We start from the raw sequence: 24,097 nt of genomic DNA, 5'->3' as shown, positions 1-24,097 counted from the left end.
GCATTTGATATTAAAAGTAAACAGAATTTTGATGACCCGTATTTGATGTCTGTGTGTCAGAAACGCACATAATACACAGGAAACCACCACCTATGGCCATGGGCTGTGGTTGCATGTAAAAAATGGCAAATACATAAACATAACATTTGGATGATGTTACAAAATACTTTAGAAAGTTTTCTCCACTCACTTACAGTGGACAAGGTAAAACCCTGAGGGCTGTGAGTGGATATAGCAGCTTTCATAGCTCACTTGCTGGCATTCATATGAGCCTGATTAGAAGTTATTCAGCTGTGAGCCATCTCCAGCATGAGCTGCACAACAAAAGCGCCATTATCCCCCCTTCTCAACTCATGTCATTGAAGCAGCTCCGCCTGCAGCCCTGAAAGGCCCTTGCCGATTTCTAAAGCCGCCCCAAACTTTTTCCCGCGTCTTTTTTGTCTGTGCATGGAAAAGGCTCACAGCTCCAGGGAGAAAAAAAGGATGAGGCACAAAAGCAGAATAGAATAGGAGGCCTCTTTGCTGGCGACACCTTTGCCCCGCACTCCACTTGGAAAGCTGTCTGCTTTGGCTCCAATTGTGACACTAGAGCCGGAGACATCTGCTGCAACAGATCCCTTTCCAAAAGTGCTACTTGGCTTATAATCTCCCGCCTATTACTGCAAATAACATGGTTTTTGGCAATCTGGCTGTTTAAAAAGGTATTAAACTTAAAACCCAAATAAAAAAATAATAAAAAAGAAGCAGGTTCTTGATGAAATGATTTTTTAGGTGCTGATTTACAGTATATTGGCATGCATGTTTGTCCTGGCCCCCAGAGGACAGTGCAATATTAGCACTATCTAAAAGGCAAAACGTTTTATTTTTTGGGGGGGAAAGAAAGTGGATTAAACCACTGTTTGTTTCAAGTTGGGGAAATTCACTCTCACACACACACAAAATAAAGGTAGGTGACGTCACTCGAAAACAAGGGAAAGTCCTTTTTTTTTTTTACATCGTCATCACCAGAGCAGGAGTCCCTATTGGAAGATTTGCCTTCTATTCCTGTTCCGGTGACCATTACAATTTTAATTTTCTGTTTAGGTGACAATGGTGACCAGGACAATGGAGAGAGTAAAACCCCACAATATTGACACAGACAGTAACAAAAACCAATAGCTCTATCCCTTAAACACCTTAACCAAAAAGCACAAAAGGTTTTGGCTTTAGATATACTTTAAAAGAAACATACATCAAGTATGTAAGAAAAAAAAACTGACATCATTAACTTATTATTTTATAGCTGCTTTGCTGTCATGCTGATCCAAATGCCCAAGTACCCTCTAAGCTACGGACCTGGAATACTTAAGGAAAATCTAAATCCTAACTTCATTCCTCCCTTTGCTAGCTGCATGCTTGTTTCTGGTCAGAGACACAGTACAACAAATGCATTTCTTTTAAATCTGACTAGTTAAACCTTTGAGTATGATTGAGGGCAGAAATCCATAGAAACACTGAAGAACATACAAACTCCATGCAGACTGCTCAAAGATGGGACCCCATAGCTGAAATTGCACCTTGGTAATCGCCAAGTCATCATAGTCAAGCCTAGTACACATGGGCCAAATTCCAGGCGACATCAGCTGATTTAATAAAAACCGTGCGTATGGCAGCTGGTTTGGCTGGCTTCTGTTGGGTGAGCCAACAGAAAACCAATGGCTAAAAGCACTGACCTGATTGTTCTGGTGGGAAGGGGGAGGGGGGCATGCCCCTGTCAGAACACAATAACTCAGCAGGGGAGAGCTTTGTACCAACATCAGATTGTTAGTACAGTGGCTCTGACCTGAGCTGTCCATTTTTTTTCATTTAACCAGCTGGGTTGAATAAAAAAAAAATGGATGGTGTGCACTAGGCTTAGGGCAGACCTGTCCTTTAAACAAACAGAAAAACACACACACACACACACACACACACACACACACACACACACACACACTAGATTTAAGGGCAGCTGCAAAACAGATGTGTTACCTTCAGCACACTTGCAGGTGTAGGTGTTTGGCCCATCCAAACACTTGGCGCCATTCTTGCATGGTGTACTGGCACATTCATCTATATCGTATTGGCACTGGGGCCCATTGAAACCTATGGGAGGAAAAAAGTACATTAATGCAACCTTCCATACAATATAGATCAACAGCTAAAAGCTACAATGAACATAACTGGAGGTGACATTTGTTAGGACAAGAATTTTGCTTCAAAATCCTATTTGTAATTAGTTATTTTTGGGATCATTGTGAACGATTAGTCCAGAAGGTAAATCAAAAACAAGGCCAGAATAAAGTCTTCCACCTTTTAACTTATTTTTTTTTGTATCATACATACATCACAGTTTGTAAGCTGTTAAACTGCCTCTTGGCCCGAGGTCTGTCTCTCAATAAAAGCTTTGCATCCACAATCCTACTATGAATGCTCTCAATGGTTTCTCTGGGATTTCAGCTTTGCTGATCCCCTCAGACCAGACGGGGCAAAGTGTGCTCTTTATTCAGACATTTTGAAACTTGCTGTGCGTTACCATGGTGATGACCACACAGGGAAATGATAGGTATAAACATCTGACCGCGCATTCTCAACATCTTATTTAAATCCTCAGTAAAGCATTATCCCTTCCAAAGATTAGCTGGCTATGACCTTCCAACCCAGGCAGCAGTTTTGTTCAGGAAAATCCACAGGAAACTGAATGCCCCCCTAACTGCCATCTTTCAAGCTGCTGACCTGTACCAACAATGAGTAGTCGGGGAAGTCATTTAGTCACAGGGAACCACTTTACACAGGGAATGCAGAAAACATGTAGTTGTCACACTGGCAGTTAAGAGTAATAATAATGCAATTTTATTTCATGCCAGCCAGCAGAAAATCTCACTGTCTTACTAATCAAGCGTTAGCAAGACAGAGGAGAAAAAAAAAAAGATGAAAAAGTGAGATTCTCCTATTGAGAACTGATAAATAACTGCCCAAGGCTGAAGATTAACCACAACCTTGCAAAGCAAAGCCGCTTTATTGATCTCTTCTCTCACCTGTAGGGCATTCACAGTGAAACTCGTTGATTTTATCGATGCATTTGCCATTGTGTAAGCAGGGGTTGCTGGAGCATTCATCTGTATTGATTTCACAGTATGTGCTCTCATAGCCTGAAAATCAGAAGACATTAAAGATTGAGTACTAAAAACAGACACATTACTGCATAGTTGAAGCTTCTGATAATTATATAATGCTTGTACCTGGCATACAGATACACTGGAATCCACCAATCTGGTCAAGGCACGTAGCATCATTCTGGCAAGGGTTCGAAAGACATTCATTGACATCAATTTCACACCGTGGCCCAGAGTAGCCTGAGAGGCAGTTGCATTGGAAAGAACCCTGAGTGTTGATGCATTTTCCTGCATGTTCACATGGATTGGCACCTGAACAATAAAAGGGACATTATTAATATTCTGCTGCTTTAGTAAACAGGACAAAAAGATATCCATGTTGACCAGAACTTCACATTTAAAGCCTATGCCTTACCTAGCGAGCACTCATCCACATCGTGATTGCAGGCAGGACCGCTGTAGCCAGATGGGCAAGTGCAAATAGCTTTGCCATTGACAGGGTTGGTATCACAGTTGGAGCCTTCATTGCATGGGTTGCTGATACAAGCATCTTCAAGGTGACAGAGAAGACCTAAAGAAGAGGGGACATTCATTTTTAGATGAAATATTTAGCTAGTTATTGCCCTTTGGATCAGAGCTTATATTAAAAAAAGACGTCTCCTCAGTACATTTGTATTGTAGAATCATTTTTGCTGATAAATTAACCATGATCTAGTAATTATAATAGTAGTAAATGCAAGCTTTTGGTCAGAAGTTCTTGCAGGTTGGCTACTCCACCTGGCCAGTGTATGGGTCACCCCATGTACTTGTACTACATACTGGGCCTCCACACACTAGTCTACCTTTGGTGTGTGTGTGCAGTGACTTTATTTTTTTTTATAACATTTGTGACTGGTTGTAAAAATAAACTTTTCTGTTAAAAGACTACTTTGTGGTCCTGATGAATGATGAATTGTGAGTAAAGTCCGTGAGTCAGCTCGAATCAAACCATGTGATTTATTATACACACAAAACTAGGATAATAAGTACAATAGTTGTACATTAATACAAAGCAAAAAAATCTGAAAAGCTTGGGAGGAGCCGCTTTACCAACTACAGCCATCTCCCCAGCTGAGATATTGCGTTCTGACAGGATGAGAACCTTGATCGGGTGCCGTTCGGCGACTGACGGACTGGCTGCCATACACACGGGCCAAATGTAGGCCGGATTCTTTTAAGCCTGCCAATGCCGCCCGAAATTTGGCCCATTAGGCTACATTTGAGCATCTTTATGACAAACATTTTATTAGGTTGCTAGTCATACATTGTTGATTGAATTTCCTCAAATACCAAAAGCCACAAAGTCGATATTTCTACACAGTACATCTATAAAACTTACATCTGAGAAACTCAATTTGCCAGTGTAAAGGCAAAGACCTAGAAATTACAGAGACCATCCCTTATAATTCTGTTCTAGCTGATCAAAAGCAGCAACCATCTTTTAATTAAGATGGCTCTAAAAAAAACTATTTATCTCATCAAACAGAAACATTGTTTATTTGGTGTGGCTTGGCTGAGAGTTTGGTTAAGATCAGCCAAAACATGAAAATAAAATAAATGTAATAACGAAGCCCCATGTTCCAGGCCTCTGGCATGATACACAATAGCTGGTTCTCACCTGTGCGTCCGTGTGGACACTCGCAGTAGAAAGATGCAACTCTATCGTGACAGGTTGCTCCACTGTTGCAAGCAGCATTGGCGCAGTCATCAATATTTTCGCTGCAATCCTCTCCCATCCAGCCGTTGACACAAACGCAGTTATAAGCACCATGGGTGTTGTGGCACGTTCCGCCATTCTGGCAAGCATTTGGCATCAACTGACATTCATCGACATCTTCAGTGCAGTATTGGCCTACGAGGAAAGATGATGAAAATTGCTTTACTACCATTTAGGGAATGTAGGTGTTCATTAGATGTTTCACTTTGAATATTTCAATTTTATAGGGGCCTATTATGAGGGTATTTGTGATTAATGGTCTACAAAAAAAAAAAAAAGGGGGGGGGAGGGATATCAAATGGGGCTTGCCATTAGAATTAGCTGTTCAAAGAAGGAGGAAAATGCTTAGTAATATTTACCAGCTGCAATGAATTTCCCACCCTGAAAAACTCAAATGTAAAAATAAAATGCTGTTACTAAAACCAATGTTATGCCGCGTACACACAACCATTTTTAATGGTCTAGAAAAACAACGTTTTTTTCAACCTGATTATTGTTAAGCATGCCTTGCCTACACACGATCGTGAAAAAAAAATGCTCTAGCAAAGCGCGGTGACATACAATGCGTTCGATGGCACTATAAAGGGGAAGTTCCATTCAGATGGCGCCACCCTTGGGGCTGCTTTTGCTGATTTTGTGTTAGTAAAAGTTTGGTAAGAGACTATTCACGCTTTTCAGTCTTTGTGCTTTTCAGTCTGTTACAGCGTGACGAATGTGCCATCTCCATTACGAACGCTAGTTTTACCAGAACGAGTGCTCCCGTCTCATAACTTGCTTCTGAGCATGCACTTTTTTTTCACGTCGTTAACGCCTACACGCGACCGTTTTCACTACGTGAAAAACGACGCGAAAAAATAGAGCATGTTCTAAATTTTTAATGCCCATTTTTCACATCATGAAAAATGCTCTGGAGCTTACACACGATCGTTTAAGGACATAAAAAAATGACCGTTTTTCATGACGTGAAAAATGCCGTGTGTATGCGGCATTAGGCTGCATTCACACCTGGGTGTATTATTTTTTTTAGGCAGAAAATGGCGGGATTTTGCAACAATTTTGTACAGGGCTAAAAGGTCACCAATGTAAAAAGCAGAAAAACGGGCACAATCTGCCTAAAAAGAAGCTCATGTACTTTTTCAAGCTTCAGGAGTTTTGCTTCTGGTGTTTTAAGAGCAGTTTACGAGCTGAAACCGCTCAGATGTGAATGTAGCCTTGCAGTTTACTTTGCTCATGGGTTACAGTTTATAGAGGACATATTCATCAAGGCCTCAATGGCAGTCACATCTATGTAGTTTTTGTTGAGGCACAATTCCCTGGCAGGTTAGGACAAGTTCAAAACACTTCATAAGTCTAATACTTTTTCCTAAAGAGTTGCACGATGCTATACATGAACACTTTGAATCTCGCTACACCAACTTGTGTTTGATATGCCTGACTGAAGGCCAAACGGTCACACAGCCGAGTTATGGGAGAAAAAAAAAAAGGTGACAGGATAAAAAAGTAGTTGAGCTTAAATGTTCCTTATATGTGTCTTACCAGTCCACTCAGGGGGACACTGGCAGTTATAGGTGTTCACGCCATCCACACAGGTGCCTCCATTCTTGCAGTTGTGTCCAGGACAATCGTCAATGTTCTCCTCACAGTTCTGACCTGCAAATCCTATCAAAACATAAAATCATAGTAGTTTTTAGAATTTGTACTAAAAGTCCATTTGCCACAATATGGTTTAAAAATGCAATTGTCAAAAAAGTTATTTTTGCGACAGGGATACAATAGGCGTTTTTCATATGTAGTTTGGAATGGGCAGCTTGGCTTCGCCCTCTCTATGATGTGAGGGGCAAGCTGGTGGAGCCCAATGCAGGAAGGAAGGTCTCGTGGGGGAGACACAAGCCAAGTTTTTGCTCAATGATTTAGAACTGGTGTGCTTAGAAGGTGAATAGTTCAAATTTGGCAGCGGTTTCTGTAAACATTGGAGAAAGAAAGGTTACTTTATATGATCCAGGGAAAGGACAGGAACAACAATAGTTAATCCTTCAAAATAGCCGCATTAAGTGGACAGCTGCATTATCAAACTTCTTTATTGCCCAACCACTTTGGCTCCTGTTGAGATTAAATTACAACAGAAACACTATTTTGTTACTCCAGTTCAGACTGTAACCACAGGTAGAATTCAGGGCTATGTACATTTGACACAAGGAGTTGATTCTTTTTTTGTTTACAGCAAACACACATAAGGCAAACCGTTTCTACAGAGCAATTACACTGCTTGCCCTCTGCAATAGTCACAATTTAAGTGGAAGAGTGTGCTGGATCACCCGCTGAGCCTGGAATCAGATAAAGCCATTTAGCTGCAATCACAGGGAGAGGCCCTGTAATATAACCGCAATGACCGTGGTTGTAAAAGTGACTTGTGAGAGCCGCCTTCAGTCACTACCGCCAGGCTGATTATGGAAATCTTGTCCACAAGACCAACATGTGGCGGGTTACTGATTAAACACGCTACTACTGCAGGACGGCGGCACTTATGAAGAGCGTGGCTTGGAAAGAAAATCAAGGCCTGGCTTCCCATAGCTTATTACTTCTCCCTGAATGCAGCAGAACACTGGACTGTTGAGATTAAAAAGACAGTCATACTTTACCAAAACTGGAGAGTGCAAAATCTGGTGCAGCTCTGCATAGAAACCAATCAGCTTCCAGGTTTTCTTGTCAAATCATAATTGAACAAGCTGAAGTTGGAAGCCGATCGGCTACCATGCACAGCTGCACCAGATTTTGCACTCCAGTTTTAGCAAATCATCCCCCATGTATTGCCTACTTTGTCAGTAATGCCGTCTATGGCCCTACTGGGGAGATCACACACTATCCCTCTCCTTCCCTCCTGTTTGACTAACATCGCCTCTCCCGGTGACAATTTCCCCCCCCAATTTTGAGCGATCTCCTCCAACGTCATGTTGTGTCTCTTGGACATAAAATTATGGGAAATCCCCTCAGTAGAGCACAGACAAAAGAAAAAAAACGTAGGTTTTTACCCAGTTTATGCAAAACTAAAATAAGCTGCTTTTAAGTCATACTTTAAAGTGTATCCAGCCCCCTAAAATGTAATACATTAGTGCTTACCAGCTCTTGTGTTGGATGCATTTGTTTAGGGCTTTTTAGGTGTATTTATATCTGGTAATCCTGAAATTAACATGCTTCTTTTCACTGGGTGGCTACACTCACTCACTCCACTGTAGCTATTGCGGAGCCATGATTTTCACCCCAGGCTACTCTTCTGATTTGAACTACAAACACATCTTCCTCTCTTTTACTCACTTGTTCATTCCCAAGGCAGAGACGCGCTCTACCTCTCTGCCCATTCTCTCCGCTCTTGGTTGGATAATTGATAGCAGCGCAGCCATTGGCTCCCGCTGCTGTCAATCAAATTCAATGACGAGTGTGCCAGGGGTGAGGTCGAGTCCGGCATTCTGTGTCTATGGACGCTAAAGCCGGACTCAGGAGCGCACCTGTGCGGTAACCCCCGGGTATATCACTTCTCATAGGGGGTTTACTGATGTTGGGAGGAGCCGATAGCACTGCCAGGGGGCTATAGAAGAGGTGGATCTGGGCCACTCTGTGCAAAACAAACTGCACAGTGGAGGCAAGTATGGCATGTTTGTTATTTAAAAAAAAAATGCATTCTATGCATTAAGATAAAAAAAAACCTGCATGCAGCAGCCTCCCTCAGCCCCCCCCCCCCAATACTTACCCAAGTCCCATCTCGATCCGGCGATGTTGCATGAGAGACTCGGCTGTCCGGGACTCTCCTGATTGACTGAGACACAGCAGTGGGCACCATTGGCTCTCACTGCTGTCAGTTAGTAAACCAATGAGGAAAGAGGTGGCGGGGCCAAACCATAGCTCCATGTCAGAATGGGCACGCAGAGCAGCGGCTCGGGTGCCCCCATAGCAAGCTGTTTGATGTGGGGGCACTCGGCAGGAGAGAGGGGCCAGGAGCACCAGAGAAGAGCAGAATCTCGGCTGCTCTGTGCAAAACCACTGCACCGGGCAGATAAGTACGACATGTTTGTTATTTTTAAACCCCAAAAAACAAGACTTTAATATCACTTTAAACTGAAAAATGTAAACGAATGCAACCACCATATCCAAAGACTGGCAAGTTTTATTATATACATTTTTGTTCTTAGATTTGGATATCCTTCAAGGTTAGCTTGAACTCTAGATGTTCGTGTATGCAAAGCTGAATACAATGGTTTCAGTACATAAAAACTGCAGAAAGTTGTCCAAAACTGGGAAGATAAATACAATCATTAAAATGTTCCCATGTGAAAAATAAACATCTTTTTTGTTACAAGGAAATTCACACACTGTAACAAAGATAAACCGGCAGAAGGCAATTTGTCAGGCCAGGCTGCTCAGCTAAAATTGTGTAGTGTTGTATCCAGTTTTCCTGGATCTTTGTGAGGTGGATGGGGACACTCCTATTCACAAATCACTGCACTCCAAACAGTGCCGTATTTAGCTTTCTTATCTGATAAAGGCAGGATTTATACAGCAAATACGCTCTGGAGCTGTCTGTTTCCACAAGGAACGAGTGTCAATTCTTCATCTCAGCCCCTACCTGGCAGGTGTAGGAGGTGCCCAATGAAGATGCAACGCCAGCGGTCCAGGCAGACCGCCTTCTCTGTTTTGGGTTCACCTCGGCTATGTTTACTGTAAACACACAGCAAATTCTTTGAGCCTGAAATGAAATCGCTGTATGCCAGGTTAGGAGGAGGAAGGGTGGGGGGGTTGCCTTACGGCCTTGTTCTACCAGCAGGTGTAATCTGATCTGTACATATTTATACAACAACAAGAAACAAGTCTTTCTGAAAGTGTTTCTAAATCACTTGGCTGGGACTGCGGACTCTTAATTCTCCATATTAAAGAAACTGGTTAAAACCGACTTTCGTCATCCACAGCTACAGAAATCTAAAAGATATACAGAGAAATTTCTAGCGTACAAATAAAAGTAAAGAAGGTGACAGCTGATAATCCTGGAAATTTAAAGAGACAGCAGTTATCGTGGAGTGATAATGTAAAGGGTACACAGGTCATACCGCCATCACCTGCATTATCTGTGGATATTTTCTGTCCGTTTATTGGATTGGAAAGCTTTTTTGGTTTGCTGCATGATTTTCTTGGATTTTACAATTTTTTGTTGGACTTTTGATTTTGATTTTTATTGCTGAACTTTGTTTGGAAAAAACTTTTGTTCAAAGTGTTATTTTATCCAGTGTGTTCACTTTTTTCAGTGACACAAGTTTGAAGTTTTTTCATTAAAACTGTAACTTTTTTACACTATGTGGAGCTCTCTTTTTTTGCTTTTTCCACATACTCTGTTGTGATCAACCACTGATTCCATCACCTAAATTTTTTTGGAGAACATCTGTGTCCTTTTGTCTGTGAGTATAATCTTGCACCAACCACTATCTGGAGACCACATAAAGCTGGAGAGGCCTTGAGAGAAAACACATCGCAAGGGTAACCAGAGAGGGCAATCGGCCCGTACAAGCTTTGGAGACCCACCCATCGTAAGATGAGGAGTGGGTCAACGTGTTCTGGTAAGAGTACCCAGTTATTTCTTCTCTCGTAAAAGTCTGATTGAAGCGTGCTACTGAGGATATTTATACAATCAAAAAGGACTATATATATGCATTATTCCCAACAGGGGATTGGACTATATATAATTTATGTGAAGTTAATATCATCCCATATGATTTAAGATGTTCCCCCAAAAAAACTTGTTTTGAACCTATAGCTCACCTGCCTTTGCAGATTAATTGCTGTAGTGTGTGTTTATTTGAGAGTACCATCATCTCTCTCCTGAGTCCCTAACAGGACTTAACTGGCAACAGGTGCATGTTGATCCTCTGAGGTTCACATTCACATTAACATCCACACAGGAATATTTGTCTCACAGACTATTTTTGCATTATAGGTGTTTATTTTCACTTCACAAGTTTTATTTATTAATTTTGAAGGATTTACAAAATTCTCAATTATAAATAATTGTCACTACACCTCACGGTGTTAAGTACACATTTGGATTATTTCCAATCTTATATTATCTCTCTCCTTTTGGTTCTTACCAAAGTAGAGTTGAAATATATTGGCGCTACACTTCTTTTTACACAATACCTTTACAAATATTTTTTGTGTGTTGGCCGCCCACCTTTTTCACCTTTTATAAGTTTGCGCAATATTTTCACACACACTGATAATGTAAAGGGCAGGTCCTCTGATGTTACAGCCTTGGGTGGGCTCTGCTCCCTGGATGGACTACCTCCAGGGCCGATCACTCACACGTGTGATCAATCCCTGCATCAGAGATTACACGCGAGTGTCCGCGGTTAGCTGCGGGAGTGGCAGCTTCCCATTGCTTTCAATTAAGCTGCCTCTCACAGCTGATCGCAGGAACCACCTCTGGGGTTCTCACATCGAAATCACCAAGCGGGTGCATTCCCAAGTATGAATGTTCCCCTACTTACAGGCACCACTGGTGAAATATACTTCTGGGGTGCCTGATACTTCCTGCGATGAAGAAAAATTCTCTCATGACTGGACACCCCAACAATGCTGCACTATTCCTCCAATTGACCCAAACTATTTCTCCCATTGGCGCCAACGATGGCGCGCCATTTCTCCCATTTGCGCCAACGATGGCGCACCATTTCTCCCATTGGCGCCAACGATGGCGCACCATCTCTCCCATTGGCGCCAACGATGGCGCACCATCTCTCCCATTGGCGCCAACGATGGCGCACCATTTCTCCCATTGGCGCCAACGATGGCGCACCATTTCTCCCATTGGCGCCAACGATGGCGCACCATTTCTCCCATTGGCGCCAACGATGGCGCACCATTTCTCCCATTGGCGCCAACGATGGCGCACCATTTCTCCCATTGGCGCTAACAATGGGGCACCATTTCTCCCAATGACGCCAACAATGGGGCACCATTTCTCCCATTGACGCCAACAATGGGGCACCATTACTCCCATTGATACCAACGATTGGGCAACATTTCTCCCATTGACGCCAACGATAGGGCACCATTTCTCCCATTGATACCAACGATTGGGCACCATTTCTCCCATTGATACCAACGATTGGGCACCATTTCTCCCATTGATGCCAACGATGGGGCACTATTTCTACCATTGATGCCAACGATGGGGCACTATTTCTACAATTGATGCCAACAATAGGGCACCATTCCTCAATATGACACCAACAATGGGGCACGATTGCTCCCACTGACACCAACGATAGGGCACCATTTCTCCCCCTAGTACATGTACTAGGTGGAAGAAATGTTTGCATTGTTTACTCCCACTGATGCCAGGACAAGTTCTACTCCCAATTTCCACAGTCCAGCCCCCCTAAAGGCTGAAGGACAGTAAACTGGCCCTTTGTTTAGAAAGTTTTGAGACCCCTGGCCTAGTCTAGTGTTCATTAGTGGAAGGCAACACTGCCATTCAATGAGATTTCCAGAAAGGTAAAGTATAAGGTATGAGGTAGAAACGGCCTTCATGCTCTTTGTAGATTCAGTGAGCTGAATCATCTTCTAGTTTTTTATATCTCTTGCATAACCTCTCAATCAGTACTGCTACCTGCCAGGGGCATTTTCAAGGGGTCTAAAATCTCCCTGCTGGGTCTGCAGTGTGGTGATCATGTTACTGGAGGCCCTGAGACATAAAAAGCCCCCTGGGTTATTTGGATCATCAGCATCCATCCACCCAGAACCACAACATCAAATTGTGAGTGATGTGATCCTGTAAAGCACAGCTGGGGAATCTGCAGCCCCTTTGCTTAAAATTTGCCATTCAGAAGGCCCAGGATGCCCGCTGCAGGGAAATAAACTGTGCAGGTATTCAGTCATTTGCTCTTTGATCTTTTCAGGCGTACGTAGGTGTTTTTCTTTTTCCTTTCTTTGATAATATATCTGAGGCAGCCTGTGCTATATGAGACACCTGCTAGGCAAGCCCATAAAAACTCCGGCTACTATTGTTTGAAAAGGCTTCAAAGTACCATCGAAGTTAATGTTTGCCCAGTTATAACATGCCTGGCCGCAAGCCTCCAAAGTGGAGGGGAAAAAAAAAAAAAAATTGATGATTCAAACTCATCCCATGGAGGGGGTTGGAATCACTGAGGAGTGAATAGATGCTTGTAAACAGAAATTATATGATTCCGCCCTGCGAGAGATTAAACCGTGGAAGCTTGTAGATATAGTTAAAGGCACAGGTGGCGAGTTTGCACAAAAATCTCTGAGTATGAACAGTTGTCACAGATCTGCTGGCTTTTGAAAACCAAATTTGCCAGCATGCTGAAAAATGCACATAGTGGTAATATTAGACACATAATGAACCAGGCCAATGAAGACATTTTTCCGCTGATAAAGCATAAAAAATCTACAGGTTTAAAAAGAACATCAGCTGCATTTCCCTATTCTCTACATATAGTCATATAAAAGTAACATTAACGACAACGCTCACCTTAAAGAGAACAAATAATAAATGCTCATTATTTTGCAGGGAATTGGATAAAAAAGGTGATCAGAAAAACACCAGCTGCAGTAAAAACTTGCTAAAAAGCAAATGAGCAAATGGCAATATGAAAACAATTTGCTGCGCTTACTGTTGATCAAATTCATATATAAACATAGAAAATGTTTTGTATGTTCAAGTATGAATTTGATCAACAGTAAGCGCAGTAAATTGTTTTCATAGTTCTGGTGAAACACAAATTCCCTGTCTTTGGAGGGATTTCCTCACTTCCTGTTTTGACTGTAGGACAGGAAGTGATGTGAAATCGCCAATGAAAGACAGAAAAAAAATCCTGACAGGGGTTCTAACCCTCCCTTTCTCGAACCGAAAAAAAAAAAAAAATGTTTTGCCTTTAGTTACACTACAAGTCCTATAAACATGGCAAACCTGCACTCTGGTCAGGTGCCTGCAGTAACCGCCCCTCCTACCAACACTGAGATCTTGGAACTGGACATAGGGTTGTCACTTTGTCTAGAAGACAAACCCAAACACTTTAGCAGCGTTTTTTTTTATGTTAGCATACACTATAGGATTGTAACAGACCTGAGATACCTTTAGGTACTAATGTGGCGTGCATAGTGCCCCCTCACCCTCTTATCAGGCCCTGTTCTGAGCCACATTTCTGTTTGAATATTGTGTCCAGGTGTCAGACAGACTGAAACCTGGACACATGATTCAAAACCCACATTTTCCAGGTGAATCCCGGACAGGTGGAAACCCTAACTGGACACCATCCATACATATAACACATGGAAAGTTTACAATATCTCATAAAGCACTTTACAATTCAGCAGTTTAAATCTATATTGTACTCTTAAAGGGGTTGTAAAGGTTTTTTGTTTGTTTTTTCTAAATAGGTTCCTTTAAGCTAGTGCATTGTTGGTTCACTTACCTTTTCCTTCCATTTCCCTTCTAAATGTTTTTTTTCTTTGTCTGAATTTCTCACATCCTGTTCCTCCTCAGTAAGCTGTTCTGGCTGACTAACCCCCAGCCAGATGATGGGGGCAAGTTTACTGAGGAGAAACAGGAAGTGAGAAATTCAAAGAAAAAAAAACTGTTAGAAGGGAAATCGAAGGAAAAAGGTAAGTGAACCAACAATGCACTAGCTTAAAGGAACCTATTTAGAAAATAAAACCTTTATAAATGTAACAACGATATGGAAACGGGTTTGAAATGTTTAATTGTTACTGTTTAAAAATGTCGTAGTAAGACTATTTGCAGAGAATGCTTAAATCAGCGACTTTAGCCCAGAGTTAGTCATCGAACATACTTAATGAAACACTATGCAACTTCAACTTTGGGAGTGTTAAATCACAGAAAAGTATCAGGTGAATTGTGACTTGTTAGAGCTTTGCAGATGCTTCAGACGCGTCCCAACATGCGGCAAACAACATTTGTACAAGGGTCCGCTGACGGCACGGAAGAACATGGAGATCGCAGAGCATAGACGGAAAAAGATACTTTATGTTGCTGCATGGTGTGACAATAGGACTTTTTTTTTTTTTTACAATTTACTGCTTATTGTGAGTTGAAGAGGAAGGAATACATCCGTTTAGTGCAGAGCTAAAGTTTCCTGTTCAAGTTTTTTTCTTTTTTTCATGCACGGCTCGCAGTGTCATGATCTCTCTTCTCAGAAATTCAGACATGCTTAGCAAAATCTTAGAGTAATGACGTTTGAAAAAAAAAATGCTTCCTTGCAATTCAGGAAAATAATGTTTTCTTTTTATAGAAGCCGACAAGAAAAGGAGTGATCTGCAAATTTTAATGCTGCCTCAATGAACTCTCCAATCATCCAATCAGGTTCTGAAGAGAATGCCTTATCCACCCCACGCTATGACCATGGCCAGTAATCTGCCCATTGTGGGCCACCTTAGAGAATAAGAATGTTTTAGCAAAACATTAGTGCTGTTAAAATGTCCAGACAAACAAGTAGAAACTGCAAAGAAAACCTTTTGCTTTTCCCTTTCCCTTTTGCTTTTCCCTTGCAAGATCTATCATTCAAGACCGTACCAGTTCACTTTTGCTCTTAATTTATTTATTTATTCCTCAGGTGCCACAATTGGCACCTTTCGGGGGGGGGGGGGGGGGGGGGTTGTGAATTTAAATGTTTTTTTTTTTTTTAAATTGCAAAAGGGTAGGTTCATACCAGATGCGGTGGGACTGTTGGGTGGCTATACCAGCACAGTCCCACTGCATGGACAAGGTAAAATGCCTCATCTCCCTCCTATGTGCTCAGTTTACAGTGGTGTGTGAGCACAATGCGCTGAAAATAAGTAATGCATGCAGTATGTTCTTTCAGCGCACTGATGTTTGAGGCAATCCACTGCCTCACACCATGTGGCTGGAAACTGAACTTTATGACATGCCTGTGGGACGACTTAATAAAGTTTGTAAAAAAAAAAAAGAGGGGGGGGGGGGGACGAGAGCGTGATCCATCAAGCTCAATGGTGCATCATCACTGCAGTGATCTCAGCCAGATCGCATCGCAGTGATGTGGGAGGAAACCCGAATACCCAGGGAAAACCGACACAGGCACATGGAGAACATGCAAACTCCATGCAGGCGTGTGAGAAACTTGTATAGCGCAACACATGCGAACTGAATCGCCTCAGGTAGTGCGGACCTTGGGATTCAAAACAACCCTAGTGCTACTATTCGTGGCTCCTGGTATGGAATGAACTAAATCAAATAAGGTGTACTTATGAAGACTATCTGCAACTGTTGACCATCTATACTGTTCAGCCTTTTTGCTGGTCCTAGATTTGGTTACTAAAGAACAACAAACCCCATCAAGTTCCAAGACCAACAAAGAAAACTTCGAAGACTGCAAATCCAACACAAGTACTTTTTGGTTAATAAAACCAGCAGTTTAAAATTCCCTTCACCCGAGACCTACCCTCGCCTCATCCCTCTACAAAGAGGCTTGCAGGCCACACACTCCAACTATTTGTCATTTTATGAACAGACAATCTGGTACTCCAGGGCAAAAGTTCAAAGTGAATGGGTATATCCTCCTATTGTGGAGTAAGGTAGCGAGTAATTGTTGTCTTGAATAAACAATTTGCTTCCTGTTGCAAACACAAGAGCACAATCTAGGAGTTTAAACCCAGAACACACAAGAAGCAGTTGTACAACTCAAGAGGACCCGTCTTCTGGATACATTGGTTTAAAAAGGCTGATAAGACCCTTAACATTACCCAGGTGAAGAGACGATCTAACCAGACTAATAGCCAGATTCAGAGAGAGTTAGGCCGGCGTATCAGTAGATACTCCGAACTAACTCGGAATCGGCGCCGTCCTAAGTTTAAGTGTATGCTCAAACTGATATACACTTAAACCTAGCTAAGATACGACGGCTTGCGCCGTCGTATCTTAGGGTGCAATTTTTCCTTTGGCCGCTAGGTGGCGCTTCCATTGAGTGTGGCGTAGAATATGTAAATGCCTAGATACGCCTATTCACGAACGCGCCCGTCGCAGTAAAGATACGCCGTTTACGCAAGGTATTTTCAGGCGTAAAGTTACTCCATCAAATAGCTGGACTAGTCAATGTTAAGTATGGCCGTCATTCCCGCGTCAAAATTTAAAAATTTTACGTTGTTTGCGCAAGTCGTCCGTGAATAGGGCTGGACGTAATTTACGTTCACGTCGAAACCAATACGTCCTTGCGGCGTACTTTGGAGCAATGCACACTGGGATATGTACACGGACGGTGCATGCGCCTTTTGTAAAAAATGTCAATCACGTCGGGTCACAGTTAATATACATAAAACACGCCCCCCACATCCTCATTTGAATTAGGCGCGCTTACGCCGGGCAATTTACACTACGCCGCCGTTACTTAGGAGGCAAGTGCTTTGTGAATACAGCACTTGCCTATCTAACTTACGGCGGCGTAGTGTAAATGCCATACGCTACGCCTGCCTAACGTTGCACGCCCCTACCTGAATCTAGCTAATAAAAGCTGAAATACCCCTTCCCTAATGGCTATTTTTGGAGGTCAGACAGTTGCTCTGTGTAAACTCTTGGGGAGATTTACTAAAACTGGAGCACTTAGAATCTGGTGCAGCTGTGCATGGTACCCAATCCGCTTTTAACTTTAGCTTGTTCAATGAAGCTTTTACAACACCACCGATTGGTTAGTATGCACAGTTGAACCAGATTCTGAGTGCTCCAGTTTTAGTAAATATCCCTAGCTATATGACAGGAATGTTCAACTCCAACTATAACAGTTTTCTCATTTTTAAGCCTTTGTCAAATTTTTCTTCTCTCATTCACCATTCATGAGCGATACCCCCATGCCCTACCCTGGTCACAGGGTGCAGCAGAGACAAGAAACGATCTCTCTCTGATAGAAACGGCAACAAAAGCACAGCGATTTAATAAAATAAAGATGGGTGGGTCATCTCTCAAGTTGCTGGTACTGTCCGTCTTCCTGCCCCAGTGAAACCAATTTCCCTGCATTTTTTCCTTTGGTGTCACTAGGAAAGGAAGTGAGGATAAATCTCCCCAATTGGTACCAGACAGCAATAAAAATATTTCTTCCCCCACTCTTATCTGGAGTTGAGCTTTAAAAAAAATTATTTCAAATGTTGATAGTCAACTGTGACGTCTAACATGCAATATCAAATCATTACAAAAGGCTCCGCAATATAAATCATCTAAAATACCAGCAACAGAACACAGCATGGCAGAAGTTCACAAATGCCAAAAAAAGAGAAAAAATAACTCAAAGATTATGGAGATAAATACCTGGCAAGCAGGTGCAATCATAGGAGGTGTCGTCGGTCTGCCGGCAGGTGCCCCCATTTTGGCACGGCGAAGGATTGCATGGCACATATGGGTTCTCGCAGAAATTGCCAGTGAAACGACTCTTGCACAGACAGGAGAATGATCCAAAGCCGTTATAACAGGTTCCACCATTTTTGCACGGATTCTGTTTGCATTCATTGACATCCTGCTTGCAGGTCTCTCCGTGAAAACCTTCCAGGCATTTGCACACATACTGCGAGTCGAATGGGACACAAGTTCCACCATTCCCGCAAGGGTTGGAGGCGCATGGATCAGCCTGCTGGCAAGTGTCTCCTGCAACGTAAACACACAATTTAGAATATGGAATGATTGACATTGACATTCTTGCGGCTCGTTAACACCACTTATATTTGGACGCTTTTTTTTTTTAAAGACATCCTGAGAACATACACAGTAAAAACGATATTTTATAATCAGCTCAACACACCCCATTATGCTCGGTTCCAGGACTTTCACACCAGAACACATACAAACCCATGTACAAGCAATAGAACATACATACAAAAGACATTGTCTGCCTAGGCACATCCCTCCACCTATGTGAGCGGGTTTTAGTGATAGTTGGAAGCACTGGTCGGGAGGAAGATTTCTGGAGATTAAAGGCCAACTCTGGGCACAAACAAAAACTCATCAATACTACAGTAGTTATACATTATTTATTCTACATTGGTCAAACCTGCCCTTTAAAATGTGGAGGGTGGGAGTTCAGCACCCAATGTACATCCATGCAGGTCTCATAGACCTCAGCACTACTTTCACATCTGTGCTCCCCTCTCATTCAGGCCATTCACAAGACGAAGACCGGAGCGGTGTGTTTTATGAATGTATAATTACTGTAATACAATACAATACGATACAAGAAACAATCTATCCCCTTGTGATGTCTATGAAGACTAACTCCAGCCAAAACTTTTAATCTAGTTATGGATAGAGTAGGGAAAGGTTACAGCCTCTGTCTGGTCTAATAGCTACTTCTATATCTATTGGACAGGTTCCCCCTTCTTTCCGATCAGTGTGCAGGGGAAAAAAAATGGAAAAGAGGAAAGGAAAGAAAAAAAAGAAAATACCCTGCATTTAGTCAAGGAAAGGTTTAGAACTTCTGAAAACATCTTCCCGCATCTCAAACTTCTTGTACGTGCATCAAAAGGGACGGGAAGAAAAGGAAAATGCCCCTGAAGAGGTCATGGATAGATATATATATATATATATATACACATACATACACACATATATATATACACACACACACATACATACATACATACATAATGTACATACACACACACACATACATACATAATGTACATACACACATACATACATATACACACACACTTTCCCACTCACTTTTGACCCCTATTTAGGACCCAGTTTCTAACTGCAGGCAAGGTATTTTAAATCAATAATTTCTCTGTCTTCCGTTCATACCTGTCCACCCTGGAGGGCATCTGCACCTATAATTCTTCTCATTTATGACCAGCTCACAGGTTCCACCATTGCGACAAGGGCCACTGAGGCATGCATTGTCCTTGCGGGTAAGGCAGCGAGCGTCTTGGTATCCTAGTGGGCAGGTGCAGGTATAACGAATGCCACCTCGGAATTCAGCATTGCAGGTTCCTCCATTCTGACAGGGAGTATTAGAGCATGGGTTGGGGTATTGGCAGCGCTCTCCAAAGAAGGAACTGTGGCATCTATGGAAAAAAAGATGGCAGAAAATTAGACTTTCAGCATTCTATATATTTGGAAAAAAAAAATACAATCATAGGGGACCCGTCATGAGAGAAACATCCCACACTTTTCACTGACTGCCAATGATCATAAAGCAGAACGGGAACAAAAGCAACATTTTGTGTGTAGCTTACAAAATTGGCTAATGTGCGTATTATGAGCCCCTCTTATCTGCAGAAGCATTGGTAAAACTAATAGGCTAGATTTGTAGATCTATATAGTGCTGCCTTAAATTTAAATAACATATTACATTAGAGCAGTAATAAAGCACGGTAACCAGTTGCCAGATCCAAGTTACCTGCAGTTTGATGACTTCTGCATTTTGCACACTGTTTTGCTTTATAACAGAAGCCCATTTTACTTCCTCCAATTCAATTGAGGCTAGAATTACTTCTAGATGTAAAATCTGGGTTTAGTACATTATTTAGGATGGACATTTTCCTGAATGACTGAACGCTTACAGCTGCTAATCCTGTAATGTAATTTCAGAGCTTGGCCTAAAAGGCATGAAATGGCTTCTCAAAACTCTTTATGCCTTGTAAATGGACGGGGGGGCTGTGATGCAGAAGTGTGACCCGATATTGCCACCTGTTTCCAGCACGCTGCCCACCAAAAGACAAGGCCTTGTAAATTATCACTTTAATGGGAGACTTTCTGGGAGTGTGCTGCCCCCACAAGACGCCCAAATAATTCTTGTACGGATCAGTGCTTGCGGTTTTTCCCAAAAATGAAAAGTCAACAAAGTCAAAACCAAGAAAAACACAGCCCGACGTCCCACTCTCAGGCAATTAAAGATAAAGGACCCAGCGTTGCCTCCATGACTTTAAGAGGTCAAATAGGGTCTCCAATGAATGCAGCCAAAAGATTTGCTAGTTGGTAAGATTTAAGGGCCTGCTGTATGGAAAATTCTGCCTAAAAGGTATGGCATTTAGGAACTTTAACAGCTAAATGAATGCTAGCTTATTATAAAAAAAAAAAACTTTTGTATGTGTATTTCATATATGAAGTATGACATTTATAAAGTGCTTGTATGATGTCCCATGTTAGTACACATTTCAGAACATCAAGATTTCATCAACTCATTTCCCAAAATCAAACAATTAGACTACAACATATCTAATGCCCCGTACACACGATCGGAATTTCCGATGGACTTTTTCCCCCCATCGGATTTTCCGTTCGTGTGTAGCCCCATTGGAGTTTTTACATTGGAAATTCCGATGAATTCCATCGGAGTTTAGATATAGAACATGTATTTTTTTCCTGCTGGAATTTGATGTGATTTGGCCGGGCAAAAGCCTGATCGTGTGTACGCAGCATAACTTGTAAAATTCCATCGCATCTTCACCAGTAGACAATCCTTATAATAGGCCAGAGAAGTTAGGTATAATAAGAAAACTTTGAAATAACAAAGAAAAGGAAATTTGGCATACAAATTTCAGCTACCATCTGCTTGTCTTAAGCCAAATAGTCTCAGCCATTTGTTGTGCCACCACCAGAGCAAGGCAGCCTGGGAATGTTTGTTGGAGTTGTCAATGGGCTCTTAGACTCAACAAGAGACTCACAAAGATGGGGAAAAAAACAAAGAGAGAGGAGGAGGAGGAGATGGTGGACATCTTAGGGCGAATCCCGTCTTTGTCAGCACATGAAGTGGATCTTGGTGACAACTGTCCCATCTGCTTGCATATTTGTACTAATAGTCCGAAGGGCAGAACTCATGCCTCATTTGTCCTCACACCTTTTCCACAGGACTCATGGAAAACACAAGTTGCAGCCGCTTAGATCGAAGGTGGCTTCTTTATCCCCACAGAGCTGTAAAGTTTCTTATAAAGAAGTTCAGAGGAGACCATCTGTCACTGCTCTAGAGCAAATAAAACAACTACAAAAAGGCAGACGGTTACAATCTCTGTCCTTCAATCATTACTTTTATTAAATACATACAGATTAAAAAGCTGCAAGCTTATGTATTTGATCATTTATTTAAAGTGGATCTGTGCCTAAATAGTAGCCTCCTTTCCTGCACCATTAACTGTTAATGGCATACTTTCCTGCACAAAATAGACCTCAAAACAGATTAGTGGTCTCTGTCACACAGGAGGCTATTGCCCGGGAAATGCCACCAATGGTTAAAGCGGGGGTTCTCCCTAAAAAAAAATGTTTTCTTCTTCTAGCATCTCATTCAGCATAGTAGCGTGAGCTACAGTATGCCTTTATATTTTTTGTGGCGCCATACTCACTGTGTAATTGCGTAGTAAAGTTTCAGGGGAATGGGCGTTCCTATGCAGAGGGCTCGTGATTGACGGCCGGCTATGGCGCGTCACGATTCACAGAAATAGCCGAAATAGGTGTTTGCTCTTCACGGCGCCTATACGGCGCCTGCGCACAGACATCGGAGCTGACTGCGCAGGCGCCGTATAGCGCCGGGAAGAGCTGAGACCTATTTCTTGAAGCGTGACGCGCCATAGCCGGCCGTCAATCACGAGCCCTCTGAATAGGAACGCCCATTCCTCGCGGGGAGTATGAAATTTTACTACGCGATTAAACAGTGAGTACGGCGCCAAAAAAAATATAAAGGTATACTGTAGCTTGCGCAACTATGCTGAATGAGATGCTATAAAGTTGTTTTTTAGGGTGAAACACCGCTTTAAGCGACTGACTACCCAACTGCAGAAAATGCATTTTTCTTGCCTTGGTTACCGCCAATGAGTATAATGGCGCAGGTCTATCTGGAAGGATGCCTTTAGGCATCTAGATGTGGCGAAGACGACTTGCTCAATTTCAAACAGAGCATTCGAATGGGGAAGAAAGGTGATTTAAGCGACTTTCAACGTGGCATGGTTGGTGAAAATATCCAGCGAGCAGCAGTTATGTGGACGAAAATGCCTTGTTGTCATCAGAGGAGAATAGGCAGACTGGTTCGAGATGATAAAAAGGCAACAGTAACTCAAATAACCACTCGTTACAACCAGGGTATGCAGGATACCATCTCTGAACTCACAACAGATAGAATCTTGAAGCAAATGGGCTACAGCAGAAGGCCACACTGGGTACCACTCCTGTCAACGAAGACCACGGAAATGAGGCTACAATTCGCACAGGCTCACCAAAATTGGACATTAAAAAAATTGTAAAAAAAGTTGCCTGGTCTGACGAGCCTCGATTTCAGCTGCAACATTCAGATGGTAGGATAAACAACATAAAAACATGGCTCCATCCTGCCCTGTATCAATGGTTCAGGCTGGTGGTGGTATAATGGTGTGTGGGGGGGTATTCACTCGGCACACTTTGGCCCACCTTAGTACCAATACAACAGCCTACCTGAGTATTGTTGCTGACCATGTCCATCCATTTATGACTACAGTGTACCAGTCTTCTGATGGCTACTTGCACCATGTTACAAAGCTCAAATCATCTCATTTTGGTGCAGCTATCACCCCCCCCCCCTTCGCTGTGCTAGTGTATTCTGACAGGGGGGACTCTTTCCTCACCCCCCTCAACAAAGTGATGAGAAATCCAGAATTTTTTAATTGTCACAATTTCTTCTCTGGATTTTTTCGGACTGTAAATCCCCCTTCTTTGAAGAGATCTCCTCCTACTTCCTGTTGTGTGTCTGGACAAGAAGTAAAGAGAAATTTTCTCTCTTGACAGGACACAGACAAAAAAAAAAAAAAAGGACTGGGTCTTCACTTCACATACACTTTAAATGCATCTCAACTATAGCAAAAATGAAAGCCAGTGAAAGCAAACAATACAACTTTTTGTTAGTATTGTATTGCAGAAACTATTCATAAAAATATATATACATATGCAGTTTTAAAGCCAAACAAGTATGGATGCAATGTTATTTCTCAGGGAAGGGTGAAAAAACTCCCTCCAATTTTGTCTGCTCAGGGTTGCTTTGTTGAGGGATTGTGAGAGAATTTGTTGGGTATCGAAGATATTTTGGGTTAATGAGAATGCATTATCCCAGCCAGAGAAAGAGTGAAAAGAAAGCACAGAATTAATCGGGGCATCTGCCGTCCTCACAAAAGGCCCAGAGAGAGAGCAGGTGTGCATATTAATGAGGCGAGCAGCTGCCTCTCGTGC

The 24,097-nt window shown here is 42.3% G+C and overlaps 1 protein-coding gene across 1 annotated transcript in view; it reads right to left on the bottom strand.

Annotated features, from left to right (window-relative positions):
- NOTCH1 (notch receptor 1) overlaps positions 1-24,097 on the bottom strand; it is an 84,061-nt gene that overhangs the window by 27,909 nt on the left and 32,055 nt on the right. The window contains exons 3-10 of the mRNA XM_040324109.1: positions 19,712-19,974; positions 18,224-18,556; positions 6,427-6,549; positions 4,792-5,025; positions 3,550-3,705; positions 3,261-3,446; positions 3,057-3,170; positions 2,011-2,124 (exon numbers count right to left, since the gene is read on the bottom strand). Of these exons, the coding sequence (XP_040180043.1) occupies positions 2,011-2,124; positions 3,057-3,170; positions 3,261-3,446; positions 3,550-3,705; positions 4,792-5,025; positions 6,427-6,549; positions 18,224-18,556; positions 19,712-19,974 (1,523 nt within the window). The remainder of the gene's footprint in view (positions 1-2,010; positions 2,125-3,056; positions 3,171-3,260; positions 3,447-3,549; positions 3,706-4,791; positions 5,026-6,426; positions 6,550-18,223; positions 18,557-19,711; positions 19,975-24,097) is intronic.

The sequence above is a fragment of the Rana temporaria genome, chromosome 9 (assembly GCF_905171775.1).
Source record: "Rana temporaria chromosome 9, aRanTem1.1, whole genome shotgun sequence".
NCBI classification, from domain to species: Eukaryota; Metazoa; Chordata; class Amphibia; order Anura; family Ranidae; genus Rana; species Rana temporaria.
This window is presented reverse-complemented; position numbering and strand designations above follow the sequence as displayed.